At 47.8% G+C, this 18,899-nt stretch overlaps 2 protein-coding genes across 4 annotated transcripts; one reads left to right on the forward strand and one right to left on the reverse strand.

Annotated features, from left to right (window-relative positions):
- The first annotated feature begins 1,241 nt into the window (after window positions 1-1,241).
- selenoi (selenoprotein I) lies at window positions 1,242-12,147 on the forward strand. Its single transcript, XM_048985121.1, has 10 exons — window positions 1,242-1,411; window positions 7,234-7,302; window positions 7,401-7,509; window positions 7,939-8,013; window positions 8,257-8,519; window positions 8,792-8,900; window positions 9,032-9,080; window positions 9,211-9,391; window positions 9,633-9,815; window positions 9,925-12,147. Exons 1-10 carry the CDS (start codon window positions 1,355-1,357, stop codon window positions 10,030-10,032), a joined length of 1,203 nt encoding a protein of 400 aa, XP_048841078.1. The 5' UTR covers window positions 1,242-1,354; the 3' UTR covers window positions 10,033-12,147.
- A 774-nt stretch (window positions 12,148-12,921) lies between these two features.
- On the reverse strand, window positions 12,922-18,702 carry fez2a (fasciculation and elongation protein zeta 2a). 3 transcript variants are annotated; one of them, XM_048985122.1, is made up of 10 exons: window positions 18,263-18,677; window positions 17,253-17,361; window positions 16,741-16,857; window positions 16,521-16,662; window positions 15,893-16,161; window positions 14,893-14,973; window positions 14,725-14,800; window positions 14,557-14,622; window positions 14,283-14,310; window positions 12,922-13,819 (listed from the first exon to the last, which is right to left on the reverse strand). In XM_048985122.1, the coding sequence occupies exons 1-9, from the start codon at window positions 18,568-18,570 to the stop codon at window positions 14,300-14,302; spliced, it is 1,179 nt and encodes a 392-aa protein (XP_048841079.1). In that variant the 5' UTR covers window positions 18,571-18,677; the 3' UTR covers window positions 12,922-13,819; window positions 14,283-14,299. The 3 variants fall into 3 exon arrangements, with proteins under 3 accessions (XP_048841079.1, XP_048841081.1, XP_048841080.1); XM_048985124.1 differs by lacking the exon at window positions 14,283-14,310 and having other exon boundaries at window positions 18,263-18,702; XM_048985123.1 differs by lacking the exons at window positions 14,283-14,310; window positions 14,893-14,973 and having other exon boundaries at window positions 18,263-18,676.
- Window positions 18,703-18,899: the final 197 nt, after the last annotated feature.

An 18,899-nucleotide genomic window follows, 5' to 3' on the forward strand; every position in this document is an offset into this window, starting at 1 on the left:
TTGAGGTAGATGCGTCTCTCAAAGGTTGGGAGGTGTACTGACAGTATAATGTACATCGGTAGCTCGTTCCACCGTTGAGGAACTATATTTGAGACATTTTTTCACCTGATCTCCAGACAGTATTAGTTGGCTGACCAAAGAAAGGATGTAGGTCTTTATGAGTGTGTCCTCGATGGATTGTTCATATTGTAAATATGGAATATTGAACAGTTTCTCACCACTTCTGTCGATGATCTGAGTGTGGTGTTCATGGGAAGACACTCCTGCTATTTAGCAATTTATAACACTGTCATATGTCTCTGAATGCACTGTTCTGTTCTTGGTCTGTTATTCATGTAACACCGGTTTAATGAGGCAAATCTCATTTTCATGCAGTACAGTAACGTAGAGTGCCAATATATCATCCATTCATCTATTAATCTTCCAACTGGTTGTCCAATCCAGAATCACTGGGGGTCCTGGAGCATATTCCAAGTAGAATTAGGCATACATGTGAACCTAACTGAAGTGAAAACAGGTAGTTGAGTGATGCAGAACTTGTATATTTCGGTGAAAACTGTGAGTAATTATGTTCTTTTCTTTTGCTATTATTATTATTATTATTATTATTATTATTATTATTATTAGCAGGAGCAGCAGCAGTAGTAATACTTTCAGTTAAACAGACACTGGAAAAACAACAATCTGACCAATAATGTTGACATATGACAAAATATAACTGTAAACAACAATCTAAATTTTACTACCCGGGGTCACAGCAAAGACCCCTGACATACTCGCCCGGCTAAAGAGGGTGCATGTATTTTTATTGTATATTCAGATAAGTCTTCACAGCAGGTCATATCTATGAGTATTTTTTTGGTTTAAGCACATCACGGCCATTAGCATAAAAACGTGAGTCTCACGAGTAAAACGTGAGTCTTTCCACCTACGATAAGGTAGGAGAATGGGCGGAATACTGATCCATTGCAGTGTTTAAAGACACTACTTAGCCTGACTATATGTTTCGAGTATATGAGGAAATTACCCAAAGGAGCATCCAAAGAAAATATATACTTTGCATTTTTAATTCCTTTACTGTAATTGTATTTATTCTTGTACAAATTGTAAAATAAAGTATTGTCATCGTCATTATCATCATTATATAGGTGTATTCGAAGTTCACCCGCCAGCCGCTGGTGGCGTTGCGGCAGAAGCGCGACAGAGTCACCGGAGCCCCGGAGGTGCTTCCGAGGGCGCGGCGCAGCGCAGTCACCACGGCGTCTTGTCGGCAGGAGGCGGAGCGCTGCCCGAGAAGCCTGCTTCACTGGTAGCGCTTTCCTTTTTCGCTTTGCCGTTAGCGCAGCAAGTCGCCATGGCGCTTTATGAGTATGTCACCCCGGAGCAGCTCACCGGCTTTGACAAGTATAAGGTGACCAGACCCGTCGTCAGCTTCCCGATAGCTAGCAGTTAGCATGCGCCGAAATGTGATGACTAACTATCCGGTTGGAATGATAACCAGCGGGTACCTCCTTTGAATGACAAGCCGGTTGGAGTATTAACTAGCGGGCAAATTCTCTGACTAACCAGAGTGTTGGAGTGTTATCTAGCGGGGAGCTTTTCGACTATCTGATTAACCATCCGACTGGATTTTTAACTTTCTGGTACCTTCTCTGAATGACCAGCCGGCTGGAGTGTTAACTAGCTGGTATATTTTCTGACTAACAAGCCGGATACAGTGTTAACTAGCTGATAACTCCTTTGAATGATCAGCCGGTTAGGGTGTTAACTAGCGTGCACATACTCTGCCTAACCAGCCATCTGGAATGTTTACTAGCTGGTGCCTTCTCCGAATGGGTAGTCGGTTGAAGTGTTAATTAGGGGGTTAATTTTCTGACTAGCCAGCTGACTGAAGTGTTAACTGACGGGTACCAGGAATAACCAGTTTGTTAAGGTAGTAAGGATCTATCCGCTTCTGCATTCGGAATATGTTTATTCACAATCACCCTGTAAGCATTTGAGCTGTAAGACGGTCTCCTTTAAGTCCCTGGTTTACACCCAGGGCGCGGCTGTGCCCTCCGTGCGTGAGCCTTGGGGCGGCCCGTCTGCCCCCGCTTCGCCGCCGGCTGCTTAACACCATGAGACTCCCAGTCCCGCGTGCTTCACGCTGTTTCTCCGCCTCTCCGGCTTCATTCCCTTCGCTGCCATGACGCCCCCAGTCGCTCGTGCTGCTTGGATATTTTCGCTTTATATTAAATACCGCTCGTGGTTATCAGGGGTTTGTGTCATTGGTGAGAAGTTAATTCCAGTTGTACAGTTAAGGGCAGGTTATTAAAGGTAGCCTCGTATAGGGGAGCCGTGATAAAGTAAGGTTAACCTTTTTTGACTGCTACCTGAATAAGTTTTGTTTATGTGATACTCAAGATTATTTGGGAGACGGTTCAGAAAAAGTGCAGTCAGTTAAGCTGTCAGATATGTAAATCTGCAGCCCTTTGTAAATCTTTTCCTGCAGTTTACCATATGGTAAATGCAATACACTTGCAAGGCAGTTACTGCATTTTCACCTTTTTCCTGGTAAAGATAGTTGGAAGCAGTAATGGCCATGAACTGAACTTTTTCCCAGCCACAGCTCAGACCACATGGGCCATTTCCATATAAACTCATTTAAAACCCATCAGAATGGGGAGGGCAGCATTAGAAAACATGTCAGTAAAGCTTCTGTGTGGGCTCTAGACGCACTGGCTCTCAGGTCATGTGCCACAGCGGACAGCTGAAGGGGAGCCCTCGGTGCTGAGTGTTCTCTACCCCCGTCTGTGAGTTGAGTTACCACCAGGCTCCTTGAGTGGGGTGAGTTTCATGTCAGCAGGATGTTATGTCCTGGAAACAGACAGCCTGAGTGTCTCTTAATAGCTGGACGTGCGTCAGAATGTGACAGTAACTGACCCTGCTGCACACAGCACTCTGTATGTGTGAAGTCACTGAGATCTGGGGACAGGGATCCGGGCCTTATTAATTTAGGAGTGGCCGGCGTCGTGACTGCAGCTCTGTGGCCGCCGGCTCTGTGGCCGCGGCTCTGTGGCCGCCGGCTCTGTGGCCGCCGGCTCTGTGGCCGCCGGCTCTGTGGCCGCCGGCTCTGTGGCCGCGGCTCTGTGGCCGCCGGCTCTGTGGCCGCCGGCTCTGTGGCCGCGGCTCTGTGGCCGCGGCTCTGTGGCCGCCGGCTCTGTGGCCGCCGGCTCTGTGGCCGCCGGCTCTGTGGCCGCCGGCTCTGTGGCCGCCCTTTCGCCACGCTCACACACGCACTCCTTAACTATTCTGTGCCATTGCTTTTTTTCCACTCTCTCCTCGTGTTTCGTCACTGTCTGCTGTGTCGTGAGAGGGTGTAGGCTGCTGAGAGTTGGGGGAGTGGCTTATTCCATGGGATCATGTCTCTGTGGGACTTGTGTGCTGCAGTTTGGACCTGTGGAGTCTGGAGCTGCGTCCCACATCTGCTTCGTCTGCAGAAGCTCATTCGGAGGACGTCCTGATTTAAAGCGGCATGCCTTTGCATCACAGAGACACTCGCGAGGCTGATTGTTTTTGGGGACGTGACTCACTAATGGTTTCTATACTCCATCACAGTGTCCCCCCCGCAAATCATAACCTGTACTATTTGCTCCTGGGGGGGGGTGGGTGAGACTTTTTACAGATGCCGCATAAAATTAGATTGGTGTGTGTGTATTACGGGATTTAATGTATAAAAGTGTCCATTCATTTTCCAAACCATCGCAGGGCACACTCACACACACCATTCACACCTACAGGCAATTTAGAAACTCCAATTAGCCTTAGCATGTTTGTGGACTGTGGGGGGAAACCAGAGTACCCGCAGGGAACCCCACAACGACATGGGGAGAACATGCAAACTCCACACAAGGAACCCAAGCAGAGACTCGAACCCGGGTCCCAGAGGTGTGAGGCAGCAGTGCTAACCACTGCACCACCATGGCTCCACTTAAATGTCCTTTTACAAAAGGTATTATATTTGACAGCGTTTTTCTATAGTGTGTGGTTAACTGGTTCAAGAGGTAAAAGAGGGGGCCACTCGGTACCATTAAAGGGAGGCACTTTAAAGGGTTTGGGCAAAAGGAGCAGTTGCCCAGACACCTGCACCCCCCCCCCCCCCCCGCCGAATGTGCCTAGTGTCAGGGCATGTGGCTTGTGGCTGGCTGTCATGAGATCCCACCCTCAGCCAAACACACAGGTCAGTACTTTAAGCATTTATGCACACTGCCTGACATCACATGCCAGTCAGTTAATGTGATCTGTCCGCTAGAGTTGGCTCAGTTCCAAGACTTTGAGTTTGATACCTATACCAGCTTTGGTAACTTGGTATAAATACGAAATTGATACAGTAAAACATTCACATTTTAATATTACGTATATTGCTTTTAAACAAACAGGCTTCATGAATGTAGTTTTTTTTTGTACATTTTCAGTGAAATGTACATAGTTTCAACTCCATTTAATGCATGTATTCTAATATTAATTTGGCCTCAGCTTAGTTCTCATTGATAATACAATAAGGTTATATTTTCAAAAATTGTTGTTGGTCAAAATGGGTTATATACGTTCTCATGTAATAACTTTGCATCCAAAACTATATATGTAAGTGTTTATCGTGTAAAACACTACACGCAGAACTTTCTTTCAAGAATATATTTCATAAATTGCAGTGATACATTGTAATTTTAGTTCTCATAGTTCATGCTTTTGTCACCATTCTGTTGTTTTTGTGTGATACAGTGTGGTGTGTGTTTTTGTTGCTATTATGCTGTGCCTTGAGATCTGAAGAAGTTGTGCGAGTGAGTGCTTTCTCTTGTTAGTGAACTTTACATGCTGTAATGTAGAGCCTTGCGAAGTTGAAATTGGTGTGTTTGACATAAATAATTATCAATTTGCTAAAGAAGAATGATCAGTCAGTGACCCTGAGAAAGTGGGAAACGACTGTGATTCAGAATTGTGGAGCTCAGGAGCATAATTACACTGACATACTGACAGTGTCTAAGCATTTTGCCTCGTTTTTCATTTTATTGGCACTGAGTGATTCAATGATGGAATTATTTGCCTTTGAGACATGAGTTGATTGTTCTAGGTCAGTTGCAGCCTTTTGCAGCTTAACCACACTGTTGTGCTATATGCATAAACTATTTTGAGAAATGCTCTTACAGTCGTGAGAATTTCATGAAATGTGGTAAAACAATTGAAAAAAACTGTAAAACCAAAATAATGCCATATCTCACTCCCCTCTATCTCTACTCCACGCTATATCAGCTAGTGCCGAGCAGTGGGCAACAGTGGTGTCCATCTTCCGTCTGTGTCACTTCTCTGCACAAGACACTTGAAATGAGCAGAGTGTCTCTGCACAAAGTACTGATTAGGCCACCATGTGACAAAATTTCTTAAAGCATTTTTTTTATGTGCAATAGAGATGTATAGCACATTTTCATCAAATCTAAATTTGCAGAATTATAAAATCATACCCTTCAAGAAATTCTTGGTATCTCGATGCAGTGCTGACACCGGTATACTGAGCACTGTTACTGTCTGCCCTGTTTGGTCTTTTCATGCCCTTTAGCTCTTTCTGGGGAATTCTGCTTATTTTTGTGAGCTTCTCCCAAGTGGTCAGATCTCGTGTTGGATTCTATACTCCATGTCCAGGTTCTGCACTGTGCACGGCACAGAAGGATATGTGTGTTTCTTCATGTACAGCTCACTTCTGTGGTTTGTTTCATATTTACTTCCTGTACGCTTACGAGCTGATGCAAGTGGCCTTGCTATCATTATATATTAGTTATAAGTGCCCTGAGGTGGGGGGTGCTTATTCTTGGCTGTCCATCCATCCATCCATCCATCCATCCATCCATCCATGCATGCATCCATCCATCCATCCATCCAGCTGCCCTTCCATCCACATGGAGTTACATATGGACGTTTTGGAGGTACACAGTCCTATTTGCTTGGACATTCTCACTGGTGTACAAAGTGCGATGCTGGTCAGTTCCGCAGTTCAGTCGTAGTTTGCCGGAGGTGCTTTCTGCTTTACTGGAGGAGCTTGTTTCTGGGAGTTTACCAGCTGAAATATCCGGCATGACAGGCTATGTGTGGCTTGGAGGTATCATTTCTGAATTTTGTGCAAGATGCCAGGAGTGGGTGCTAATATGTGTGTATAGTACATTTACTTCTTTCTCTCCATAACAAACTAGGGCATTCTACAGCATGAGGCTCAGTCAGCTAAGCCTGTGTGCGCCTGTAATCAGAAGGTCGCCAGTTCGAACCCAGCCGCAACATGTCTGCGGGTCCTTGAGCAAGACCCCTAACCCCCAGCTCCCTGGGGCCCGCAGCAGGTGGCTGCCCTTTGTTGCTAGCTTACTCTACAAATTGCAGGTTGAGGGAAGCATAAAGACAATTTCCCCACGCGATCAATGAAGTATCAATTATTATTATTTAGTGGTAGTTGTAATTTATATCTTGCATTTTAAATGTAACGTAAATTTATATTCAGGGGGCAGCACAGTGGTTAGCACTGTTGCCTCACACCTCTGAGACCAGGGTTAGAGTCTTGGATCTAGCTTTACATATGTGCAGTTTGCATGTTCTCCCCATGTCCAAAAGCAAGCCGTGGTGAATTGGAAATGCTAAATTGTCCATAGATGTGAATGGTGTGAGTGCCCTGCGATGGGCTGGCGCCCCCTCCTGGCTGATTCCTTCTGGTATTGGTTCCGGACCCCCACAACCCTTCATAGGACAAGCAGACATAGAGGATGGATGGATAATTTTACATTTATTTAGGCAGAAGCTTTTATGCAGAGCAGTGCATGATTTTGAGAAAGCAGACTGAGCTCCGCCAGAACAAGGCGGAGTTAAGGGCCTCACTCAGGCACCCAGTGGTGAGATCACTTTGACCTTGGGATTTTAACCTGGTGACCTTCCAGCCACTGGCGCAGTTTCCTGATTCATCTCACTGCACAACTTCCCCAGAAAAAGGATGCTTGGAATTCCCTGACTGGGAAATATCCATTAGAAGTTCTAAGATATGTAATGTAATGAATCCTTTTGGTTTTGGTATGAGTGTTGATTTACCATGCTCCTTAACTTCCTCATGCTCGCTTTGTGTGTGCGTAATGGGGTGTTGGAGGTGTTGTCCTGCATTTTCAAGCCTGTAAATCCTTCTGTGACTTGACATCGCCTCTGACTGTCTCTCCCCTCTGCCCACAGTACAGCGCCGTCGATTCCAACCCCTTGTCAGTGTATGTCATGCACCCGTTCTGGAACTCTGTCGTAAAGGTGAGTCGTGCGTGTCTTTCTGCCTGAAATGGCCTCGTTGTCGCTTGCTGTGAATATGAAGTCCCACTCAGCTGTGGCCATGTGACCCCACCCCACAGATTTTGCCCACATGGCTTGCCCCAAATCTCATCACATTCACCGGCTTCATGTTCCTGGTGCTCAACTTCCTCATGCTAGCTTTCTACGACTTTGACTTCGACGCCTCGGGTGAGTTGGGCCGATGACGTGTCCTGTCCTCTTTTAACCTCGCCGCCGCCCTTCCCTGTTGTCAGTCAAGTTCACAGTTTAAAGGCAGCCAGATAAGGAGGAGGAGGGGCATAAGTGCTGCGGACACTGACTCGCGGGACAGTGCCTCAGCCCCTATGCCGTTCATCTGTATATAAAAAAAAAATTCTCAGCAGAGTATTCAGATAGATGGTATTCATAGCCTTATTCAGCTAGTATTGGAAAAATTCATCGCGGAGTCTCAAAGCACTTATGTAAGTCGCCCTGGCGTCTGCCAAATACTGTAAATGTAAATCTGTTCGGTTAGTCGTGCTCTGGCTGCCTGTCTCCCCAGTCGACCCCCTCCCCTCCCCGCCACCACACAGTGAAGCATGTAAAGCGTGTAACAGAGATCACTGTGTTTACTTTCAGCCCAAGGTCACACGCACGTCCCGACCTGGGTGTGGGTGGCAGCTGGAGTCTTCAACTTCATCGCTTACACTCTGGGTGCGTTTTACTACCATTGCACCCCGAAAAGGTGCATCCGCGCTGCAAATGAACTTCGAGGGTTAATAAGTCAGAGCCCATTCGGACCAGATCAGGTGTGATGCAATGAGCTTCTGACTCGGGTTCCCATTTGGAAAGAGCTTCCATGTCAGGGTCCTGCACTTTGTAGTATTACCCAGTGTAAAGTGCTGATGGGCTCGTCTGTGTCTGCCGGCGTCCCTCAAACGGCTGTGTCCTTTTCAGATGGTGTGGATGGGAAACAGGCCCGCAGGACCAGCTCCAGCACGCCACTGGGGGAGCTCTTTGACCACGGCCTGGACAGCTGGGCCTGCGTCTTCTTCGTGTCCACAGTGTACTCCATCTTCGGGCGTGGTGATACGGGCGTGGACGTGCTGACGCTGTACTACATCCTGTGGTCCGTGCTGTTTTCTTTCATCCTGTCCCACTGGGAGAAGTACAACACCGGCGTGTTGTTCCTGCCCTGGGGATATGACATCAGCCAAGTGGTGAGCCAGTCAAGCCAGTGCCGCTGTCTGTTGTAACGGCCCTCTGAGTGTTAGATGGATGGATAGACGGGTAGATTAATCCTGAAAGAAAATTGCAGGTATACAATGGTGCCCATTTAGACATGGAACCCATGACAATTTAGATTTCGATAAAACAATAACGATAAATGATCAATGACAATAAATGGTACCAGTGGCAGTAGTGTGTTAGCCTGGCACAGGGGGCACTGTAGTGATTCTGGCATGCTTGTGAAGTTGCTGTCCTCCTGCAGACCATCTCCGTCGTGTACATCATCACTGCTGTGGTGGGTGTGGAGGCGTGGTACAAGCCCATAATTGGGAACTTTTACTACAGGGACCTCTTCACTGTGATGATCCTGGGTAAGACTCGACCGCACATCTTGGGTGCCTGTCTGCTGCACGCTGCTCGGCTCACCGGTGTCCACAGAGTCATTCAGGATCTTCAGAAAGTGCCACTGTTATACTGAAATGTCTGTTTCCTCTCCTTTCAGGCTGTGCGTTCATAGTAACTCTTCCAATGAGCCTTTACAACGTCTTCAAGTATGTATATCTTCACGTTTCCCCATAAAATAGATTGTCAGATCTGAAAGGCTTCAGTAGGTCAGCTGCGTGTGTGTGAGCGGTGATGCCTGGCTTCTCCAGCTGAAGGTGCTGTTTCCCCTGCTGGCAGGTCCTACCGTGGCAGCTCCCTGAAGCACAGCTCGCTCTATGAGGCCTTCCTGCCCTTCCTATCCCCGGTGATACTCTTTGTGCTCTCCACCCTCTGGGTCTGCCTCTCTCCCAATGACATCATCCAGCAGCAGCCTCGCATCTTCTACCTCATGGTGGGCACGGCCTTCGCCAACGTCACTGTGAGTCTGCCTGCCGGAGATTCTCTGGGGTCCGTTTGGGGGGTTAGTGAGCACTCTGCTGGCCTCTACTGTCTGACCCTAGCTTTTTATACCCTAACACTCTACACCCTGTCTCCTCTACACCCTCACCCTAAAATAACCCTCTGTACCCTGTCTACTTCCTGACCGTAACCCTCTACACCCTGTCTACACCTTGACCCTAATCATTTGCCTGCTTTTGCTGCCGCACCCCGCCCTGCAGTGCAAGCTGATTGTGTGCCAGATGAGTAACACGCGCTGCCAGCCGCTCAGCTGGTTGCTGCTGCCCATGGCGCTGCTGGTTCTACTGGTGGCGTTGGGCGTCCTGAAGCACAGCGAGGGCCTCGTGTTGCACATCTGGACCGGGCTGGTGCTCCTGGCCCACATCCACTACGGGGTGTCCGTGGTGAGTCCTGCTGCTCTCCTCCGCCGTATCCGTCTCACCCCGCCATCATCGAGAAGCGCGTCTCGTTAAAAGCCGCACTGTCCTTGAACTCCACCCCTCCCTCCCCCAGGTTCGTCAACTCAGCGCACACTTCCACATCTTCCCCTTCTCGCTGAAAAAGCCCAGCACCGATTGACTAGAGGAGGAGAAGATGGGCCTGCAGGCTGTGGAGGTCTAGCAAGCCTATCCATCCCCGTGCTCCACATCACCCAGAAGGGGGTGCCATTTCCCCCAGGAGACACCCAGCCACTCAGCGACATGCAGCCCAGTCCTCCCCTCCCCCTAGCAGCCCGGCTTGGGGTTGGTGGGGGGGGGTGGGTGATCTTTTCATTGTTTTCAGCAGTGAGGTTTGCTTGTTTCCTAAGGAAATGTGCTTCAGCATTGACGGCACACCAGAAGCGGCCTGGTGCCTTTTTTTACACACTCTCTCATGAATGTACTGTGCAAGGCCTCCTTTCGCTTTGGTTGGCGTGCAGTCCTCTCTAACTTAACACGACTCTGTCCGTCTCAGCACGATTGGGCGCATCAAACTGAGAAGACCAAGACTTGCTCAGTGTAAGATCAGTCCAGTTCATAGAATTACGAGCTGTTCACAGCTCTGGGGTCGTGTGGCTCCGCTGTTTGTGACTCTCTATGTTTTCCCATCTTGCGGGTGGTGGTGTCAGCATGGCCTCTTCCTCTCTTGCCTGGCTCTCTCTCTCTCTCTCTCTCTCTCTCTCTCTCTTTAGTTTGAGCTTGAATGAAGAGTGTACCTCAAACCCAGTTCTGGAACGGCTATACTCTGAAGGAACAAGCATGTGTTTTATTTTTTAAATTTTTTACAAAATGTAAGCACTAGTTTCTACTCGTATACATGTATAGTTATATGGTTATTATTTGTTATCGTTTTCTGGTCAGTGGATGGTTGAGTGGTCGTAGTCGTTCATTTGCGTGATGCCAGCATATCAGTCCTAAAGTGACTCTTGAAATTTTGTGTATGTATGTGTGTTAGGAAACTGAGCAAAGCTGAATTTCAGATTTGATTTCTCCAATTTTTTTTAAATTGTAGCCTCTTTTTTGAGAACTGTTCATATGCCATCTTGACGGTAGTCTGTAAGAAGTCTGGGTTGTGCCGGTTGCCCCCTGCAGTGGATCTTGCCTGGTGTGCGAGTAAAGGCCATGTCTGTGTTTACATTACGTGTCACTGTCACCAGTACTCGCTACAGCTATCGGTAACCGGTCACCTTCAGTCCCACAGAAGTGCTCTGGCTTTCCAAATGATGCACTCTGTGTGTCAGTCATGTTCGTTGAAGTATGGATGGAATGTAATCAGAAGCAGCTGATTGGTGTACGGTGTGTTTGTTCTGGGGAGCTCGGGTCATCATGCCATGTACAGATCGCCGTGTGCTACATTATTCTGTGCGCTTGGGTACTGGGCTTTGTTCTTTTCATACAGTCAGCTTTTTCCTTGTCATGACCTCACCCCAGACAGGTGTGTATGCAAATAAGTGGTAAAATTAGTATTTGAAATATTCACTCTATATAAATTAATGCTATTATAATGTATATACAGGTTGATGAAATGGGGATAGACCACCTTCCTGTAAATATCACATACAAAGTTAATCTTGCTGTTTGACTTTTAGCGCAGCTTCAGTTGGTGACCATATGTACGCGGATACTTCAGTAAAATTTGAACTGTGGCAGATGGACCTTATTTTGTGAAGAAGCCATTTCCGTTTCCTGAATTTGTCACTGGCTAATGGCGCTGTAATCACTTTTTGGCTACTCTGTGTGAAGAGTTAGATAAGGAATTCGCTGTAACTTCCTACCTCAGAGTATTGTAGTACAGGACTGAGACTCTGTCTTCATGACCTCATCCAGTACAGGTTGATCGGCTGACGTTTAAAAAAAAAAAAATGGGTAGCAAGAGGGGACATTATTATGGTCTGGCTTTTGTGAGTTTGTGTGTACAGATGTGTAATGCAGTGTCAGGTACGTCTGGCGCGTTTCATGTGATTTATATCTGTGTACTGCTGTTGACAAACACCTAAATACATTATTGGCCTCTAATGACTTAATGCTGTGACATTCAGTTTTCAACAGGATATTTGTAAAAATGGCCAGTGTTTAAAGTAGAAGGCCAGACACTATATGTGTGTATATATATACACACACACACATATATATACACACATATATATATATACACACACGCATTAGTTCTGTTTGCCTAGTAAAGTAATAAGCTGTGCATTGCTCTAGTAATCCGACTGACAGCATTCTTGTTTCATTAAAAAGTCTTACCATGTGATCTGCTCCTGTGTTGTCAGTTTCCTGTTACCCTACCGGTCATGCTGCATCATGCGAGTTTCCTGTTCTTCAGATGAAGCATTTCAGTAGCCTTTGTGTGCTGGTCCCAGCCTGCACATCTCTGGATATCTGTAACTGAACACCTCCCAGGTGCCGTGTTCAGCATCCCTACAGAAGACTGCCCCCAATCACCACGTGTGTGTTTGGGTGATTGTAAATTATGCAGCTCAAGGTAAATTTACAGCTCAGTGGGAACATAACCCAAGTGCACTGGAGTTGCAATGCAAAACATGTGGATGGACTATCTGAACATTCATACTTTGGTTTGTTTAAAAATCCATTCTGTCCAACAACTTAGGACAAGAACAGCCAGCTTTGTTTTAAAATTCGCCTATTACTCACCAGCATAGGCTACCTGCTAATCACTTTATACAATTGCCTGCACATTGTTGTTCTACACATGGAAAGGAGGCAATTCCTCAGTGATTCATGCCATCTAGCTATTCAACATGCAAAAAAAAAACACTCGGAAGCAGGAAAGGAGCTGTCAATTAGTCTGAAGACAAGCACTCACTATACTCTAATGATCCTGAATGCAATGATCAAATAGTCATACTGCATTTAGTAGAATTTAAGGTGAAACACTTATCCAAGATTACTTCTTGCCTGCTTTTTTCCTCACACTCCAAGCAGTCACAAATTGGACAACAGCAGAAGGAAGCCGGAGCAGCAAGAACAGGCACAGAGGAGTCCTAAAAACACCAAATCCAATTAGTATGTTTTTTTATCTTACTCATTTATTTTCAGTTAATGCTTGTTGGATACAAAATGTATGTACTGCTATAGAGTTACAAAACAAAGTGAATAAATTAGCCACAAATTAGACAATGACTTATATACAAAATTACAGGCAGTAAAGGCAACGTTTTAGTGTTTTGATAAAGGAGTAGATGGACGGATGGCCATGCCGTTTGGCTGGGGTGAAGGGGCTAGAAAGGCATAAGATCAGCCCCTTTGTGTGATCACTATGGCAATCGCGTCACGCCACATCCTGCCATGGTGGCTGCTGGGACCCACCCACGTCATTCGTTTTAGGCTGTGTACACAGCGCACAGTGACTGTACAGAGAACGCCTAGGGCCTAAGCTAACCACGAGCCCTCGGAGTCTGTCAAACAGAAGCTCTTAGGATGGGAACCTGTCTCAAGCATGAGAACCCATAATGCAGTGTACTCCACTGAGGCTCTCAGTAAGAGGAGTGCAGACCATTGAAAGGCCAGTACTGCAATATCACATCTTCAATGCCTCTGCAGTGAACTGTACAGGGGCACGGTGTTTCCAAAGCTTCCCCCTAAATGTTAGGATTCAGAAGCTCGTCTAGAATCAGGCGGATTTGAAGTTAATGCTGCCAACAGCATAAGGACATGCTAACAATTAAAATCTGAACTAGCTACCACAAAGTATTAAAAAGGAGAAAAAAAAAAAAAACATAAAAAAGAAAGATAAAATACTACGCATGAAAGGATGTTAGATGTGTAGAATGTCATGCATGTGGCCTTGGAAGGTCAAGGTCTTCCGCTTCACGCTTCCAAAATGCTTTGTCAGGGTTCAGTCTTTCCGGTAAAACGCTCAGGATGCACTCAGTGTTCCTGCCTGTTCTACGTAGGACACAGAACTGTGTAGAGAGAGAGAGAGAGAGAGAGAAGATGACAGGAATGTGTAAAAGCCACGTTCAGGTCCTGGAACAGACAGCGTGAGAGACAGACCAGCTAGGTGCCAACATCACCCCAAAAGGCACATCAACAAACCAAGAAAATACCATTAACTACAAGCAGCACCTGTGCAGGTCTGTCCCAATTACGTTCGCAAACCTGTATCATATGACAGAAATGATTATAAACATGACTGAGGTTCATACCCACACCACTGGAAATAAAATCTGCTCTGCCAACAAAAGTCAGCACTAGAGGAGAGAACAGTGCTCTGTGGTGGCACAGCTAAAAAGACGCAGTGCAGGAGTGAAGCAGTGCAATACACACAAACACACCTACACGCACAAAGGCTGCACTGCCAGAACCTGCCAGTAGGGGGTGGAGGGGCATTCTAATAACAGGAACTCACAGTACTGTTTAACAAACCTCTGACTCCACAGCCCTCACACCAGAGCTAGTATGAGGAACGCAGGCAAAGAAGAGAAAGGAAAATTAAATTCATGGATCAGGGGAGCCACAAACTGGGAAACAGCATCAAATGAATGTTAAACAAATGGGGAAATTTCCAGATAATTACAAAGGAGGGAGAGGGCCGAAGAATCACACCGGACTGTAATACACCTGACCACCAGAGGGTAGCAGAGCTCATCTTCAGGTAAAGACAAACACAGCTCTGCCGGAGCAGAAACGGGAACGTTACCTTTGAGGATGTAATCTGTGAGGAGGCTCGGCACCTTATCGCTGTCCTCCCGCATGGCACGCAGAACTGAGGGCACGCAAACATGATCGTGGAAGCTCAGTCAGTCATAAAGAGACAGGCAGAGATGGGCAGAAAGCCGGCCATCAGGCCAGAGAAAGGAGCACTCACTCTTGGTGAGAATCTGAAGATCTTCCACTGAAGGAGGCCCCCCCTTCGTCTCATAGGGAATGACAGTGGTCAGGTACTAGAGGAACACAAATGCAGGTGAGCACTGAGCACCGACAGACGCCGGGTGCCGTGGAGGACAGGGAGAGGCGGACAGGGAAAAGGGGGCACCTGTTTGTCCCCGAGCGCGCTGCCGAACGTGTGGCGGAAGCCATTCTGAATGGCGGTGGAGAGGACCTCCATGCTGAAGCGCTAGGGAAGGAGGCACGGAGGAGTGCAGGAGCGGACAGGAGGACAGAGGGAGAGAGAAAGAGAGACAGAGCGTGTGAGACTTCGAATTCAGGGCAGACAGATGGCCCCACTCAGCATCAGAATGGGAGGGGCAAAGAGCTCTGAAAGTGAGGTTTGGGGGGGGGGGGCACACTGCATGCACTGCAAACAACCAGGTAGCTGTGACATGGGGGGACAGCGTTTCAGGAAGAAAGTATGGGAGGTGGGTCAGTGGTGGGGTGACCTGCTGGCATCTACCACCCCGATTAGGCCACTAGCCACTTGAGTAGAGTGGGTGAAACCTGACAGCTCCAAGTAACACATTCACTGCAGCTTCCAAAGGGCACCGGAAGGGGGGGGCACCATTATTCACAAGCTATGACCCTCCCCCTCCCCCTAAAGCCAGAGACAGCTTCCTAAGAAAAGCTGGAAAGTTCCGGCGGCTGCCAGACTACGGCCCCACATCTGCCGCTGACCATGGAGCGAGAACACAGAAGATAGAGGAAATGGAGGTTGTAGGAAACTGGCAAGAGAGACTAAGGAGAGCCATGCAGCCAAGTCCCTGAGGAGGAAAGCAGGGGGGCGGGGGGGGGGAGGATTCTGCAGCACCAGAGCGAGGCCCAGAGAAGGCGCCCTCCACTGGAGAGGCCCTCCACCGCCACCCCAGAATCCTTCAGTCTCTGAGCGGAACACCCCCGCCAGCACGCCAACAGCTATGCCACAAGCAGGTGCCTGCATCATGTGCTTTGAAAGGAGTGTCATCTACAGGGTAGATGCCTGGGGTGAGCCCATGACCCCACACCCCTGCCACAGCATTGGACGCTCCTCCCACTACCCGTCTTGGATCCACCCGTTTCTGTGCTCTCTCCCCGATCTGGACCCCTGCCCCCATAGGACTCACCGTCCCAGGTGCCTGGGCTCTCTCCGCCCGGCCCTGGTGGCCTCCTCCCCCACGCAGCCTCCTCTTCTTCCTCAGCAGCTCCCGATGCTCCTTCTGCCGATTCTGCACCTCAATCAGCACGCTGATGAAACTGTTCTTCACCTCCTTCTCGAAGTCCAGCTCGTCCCGCAGCGCCAGCTGCTGGATCAGCTCCTCTGAGTACTCCCTGATCTCCATCTCCACCTCCTCCAAGAGCTCGTTCAACTCCGCTACTGACATGTGCTTCAGTCCTATTGGGAGACATGTTTGGTGAGCGGGAAGCAGAAGAGAACATGCAAAGAAACCCTCAGAAGTACTGCATCTTACGGGAATAACCTTAAAGAGGATAAAGCTGACCAGACCCATTCAGTCATTAAAAGTAAAGCAACAGCAGTCAAATCAGCACAAGGCAGGCTGAGATTCAGTCTAGAGCTAAAATGCAGAAATAACGGTATTGCAAGACATTACACATGATATTGACAACACTATACTAATATGATATACTGACAACACATTTTTAAAACACTTAAAAAACATGAATAATTTACTTCTTCAGCACCATTTAAGACAGACTCAGGCAAAAGGATTTCAGATGGGACCGTACACTTACGTTCCTCATAACTGCTGCTCGTACAAGACCTCTGGAGCGAGTGACCCTCTTGCGAGAGCAGGGACAGGTCTGACTGAGAAGGGTTCTCTTCCTCCTCGGGGTCTGGAGACTCCTGCATCATCTCCTCGATCTCCTCAATCACCTACAAAACGCCCAGATGTTTGTTTGTGTGCGAGGGCTTGATCCAGATGCACACAGGACATGTCCACACCATCTGTACCTGCTCGGCAGTGAAGAGGGGCTCGTCGGTGATGCAGGAGACGATGATGGAGTGCATGTCCAGCTGCTCCCGCAATTCCTCATCATCAGACAGGTCCAGGTTCGCGGATTCCGGCTTCTGAGGGGCAGAGAGCACAAGCAAACTAGTCCCTGATCACTAAATACTCCTTGGAAAGGTTCATCCACAATAGCACGACGAGGGCATGACTGTGCTTCCTTTAGATAATCCCCCTGCATGTCATTCTGCATCTTTATGGCCCTTCTTGACAGTCCCAGGTCTAAGAACAGTGATGGATCTCATTAGACCCAGGACTGAGGGATTATGGGGGAAGAAGGGAACAGTCCATCTTTCCTTTGACATGAGTGTAATGGCTGTGAATCCATATCAGCTTTTTTGGTAAATGATGCATATTTATAGAATTATTGGGTTTAAAGAAAATACAAGTATTCTGAGCAGCCATCTGCTCAGGCCAGAATGCGACGGAATCTTGCAAAATAAATGCTCTCACTCACCCCCTTTTCCGCGAGGTTGAGGGTAGGGAGATGCAAGGACCGAGCGTGGGATGTCTTCCAGTCCACTGGCATCACGTTGCCATAGTTACCAGTCAGTGCATTCCAGATCCTGGAGAAAGTACAATTTGCAAAACACAATCGGCATGTACAATACTTGTCTTGAAATTTTGCAAACTCATTTTAGTTATGTTATCCTCCACACACAGGCAGACACCTGAGAAGTCCTTCCCCAACCCATCCTTATATTCCTACAGCTCACATCTCCATAGCTGCCCCTTGCAGAACCATCACTCCACACAGCATGCTGAAAGTTACCCACATGCAGGGGAAAGTCACTCCATACAGCAGAGACTTATCTTCCGGTTTGTCTGTCAACTGATCCAAACTTAGCGCAAACTGAATCACAACACCCCTTATCAACAAGCTCTTATTAATAACAGAGCCAACTCCAATACAGACTTACACTTCACAAACAGGCAGACCAGGACTGATGAAACCATCAACGACCAAACCCATCAGAATGACAGACACTGGCTAGATCGAACACGACGCATTCAGCCAGCCTTGGTTAAAATAAAAGGCTCCTTTTAAGGAGCTTTTCAAAAGGAAATGACCGTCCTCCATCTTAATAATATAGCAAATCTTAGGCAACAAACCAGATTCTGATGTCAGAATTCAGATTTTGAAAATATATATAACTAGTGAAATATGCAAACAATTTTTAGTACCCATAAAAATTTAATATTTCATCACAAAAAATGTTACTAGGACCTGACAGTCACTCGTTCGCCTTCCAGCTAAAGGCTTATAACATCAGTAGGACTACACGGGCACATCTCAGAGCGTTAGCCTTTAGCCTGTCAGCTAGCTGCGTATGACACGCTATATGAGACTGGACGGTCACCTCTCAGACTCTTTGATAGCGTTAGCCTTTAGCCTGCAATTATCAGCCTGTATTATTATTATTATTGTTAGCCGTTAGCCTGCGGCCCCGCCGCCCGGCCACTCACTCGTCATCCTTCAGCATGCTGTCCTCCGTTATAGGCTTCACTGGGGCAAAGCTCTCGGTTTTCGTGCTGTAGTTTCGGAAACACACGGTGAGCTTCTCTTCGAAGCTGTTCACCAAATCCTCCATGGACTGAAAGCTGCCCGTGTCGCCCGAGAGGCCGCCCTCGAGCTCCGGAAAGTCCTCCAGCAGGCCCGGCACGTCGCCGGCCTTCCAGTTCACTGCATCCAGGCAGCTCTGCGGGTCCGACAACGGCCTGAACTCATTGAAATCCTGCCAGTCCTCATCAAACTGCGCCAGTGGAGCCGCCATAACTGCGGCAAAACAGCGAGCTTCCCCCCGAGCCGAACTTGTCTTTGCGGCGGTCTGTGTGACCGAGCTCTCACCCGAAACCACCAGTGGGCGGGAACAACGCGCGCTGTCAATTAGTGCTTCAGGCCAATGGGCAGCTTGGAGGAACAAACCAAGTGCCGAAGAGGAAGTCCGTGATTCATGTAGAGATGATCCCGCCCACCACGGGGTCCTCACTTCCCGTTCCCATGTGCTTCGCTTCAGAAGTTTCTGCAAACCGGAAGGGGAGTGTGGTTTAGTAACTTATAATCAAAGATAACCCTGGGGGTCAGGTTCATAAGAACATAAGA

Source organism: Brienomyrus brachyistius, chromosome 19 (assembly GCF_023856365.1).
Source record: "Brienomyrus brachyistius isolate T26 chromosome 19, BBRACH_0.4, whole genome shotgun sequence".
Taxonomy (NCBI): Eukaryota; Metazoa; Chordata; class Actinopteri; order Osteoglossiformes; family Mormyridae; genus Brienomyrus; species Brienomyrus brachyistius.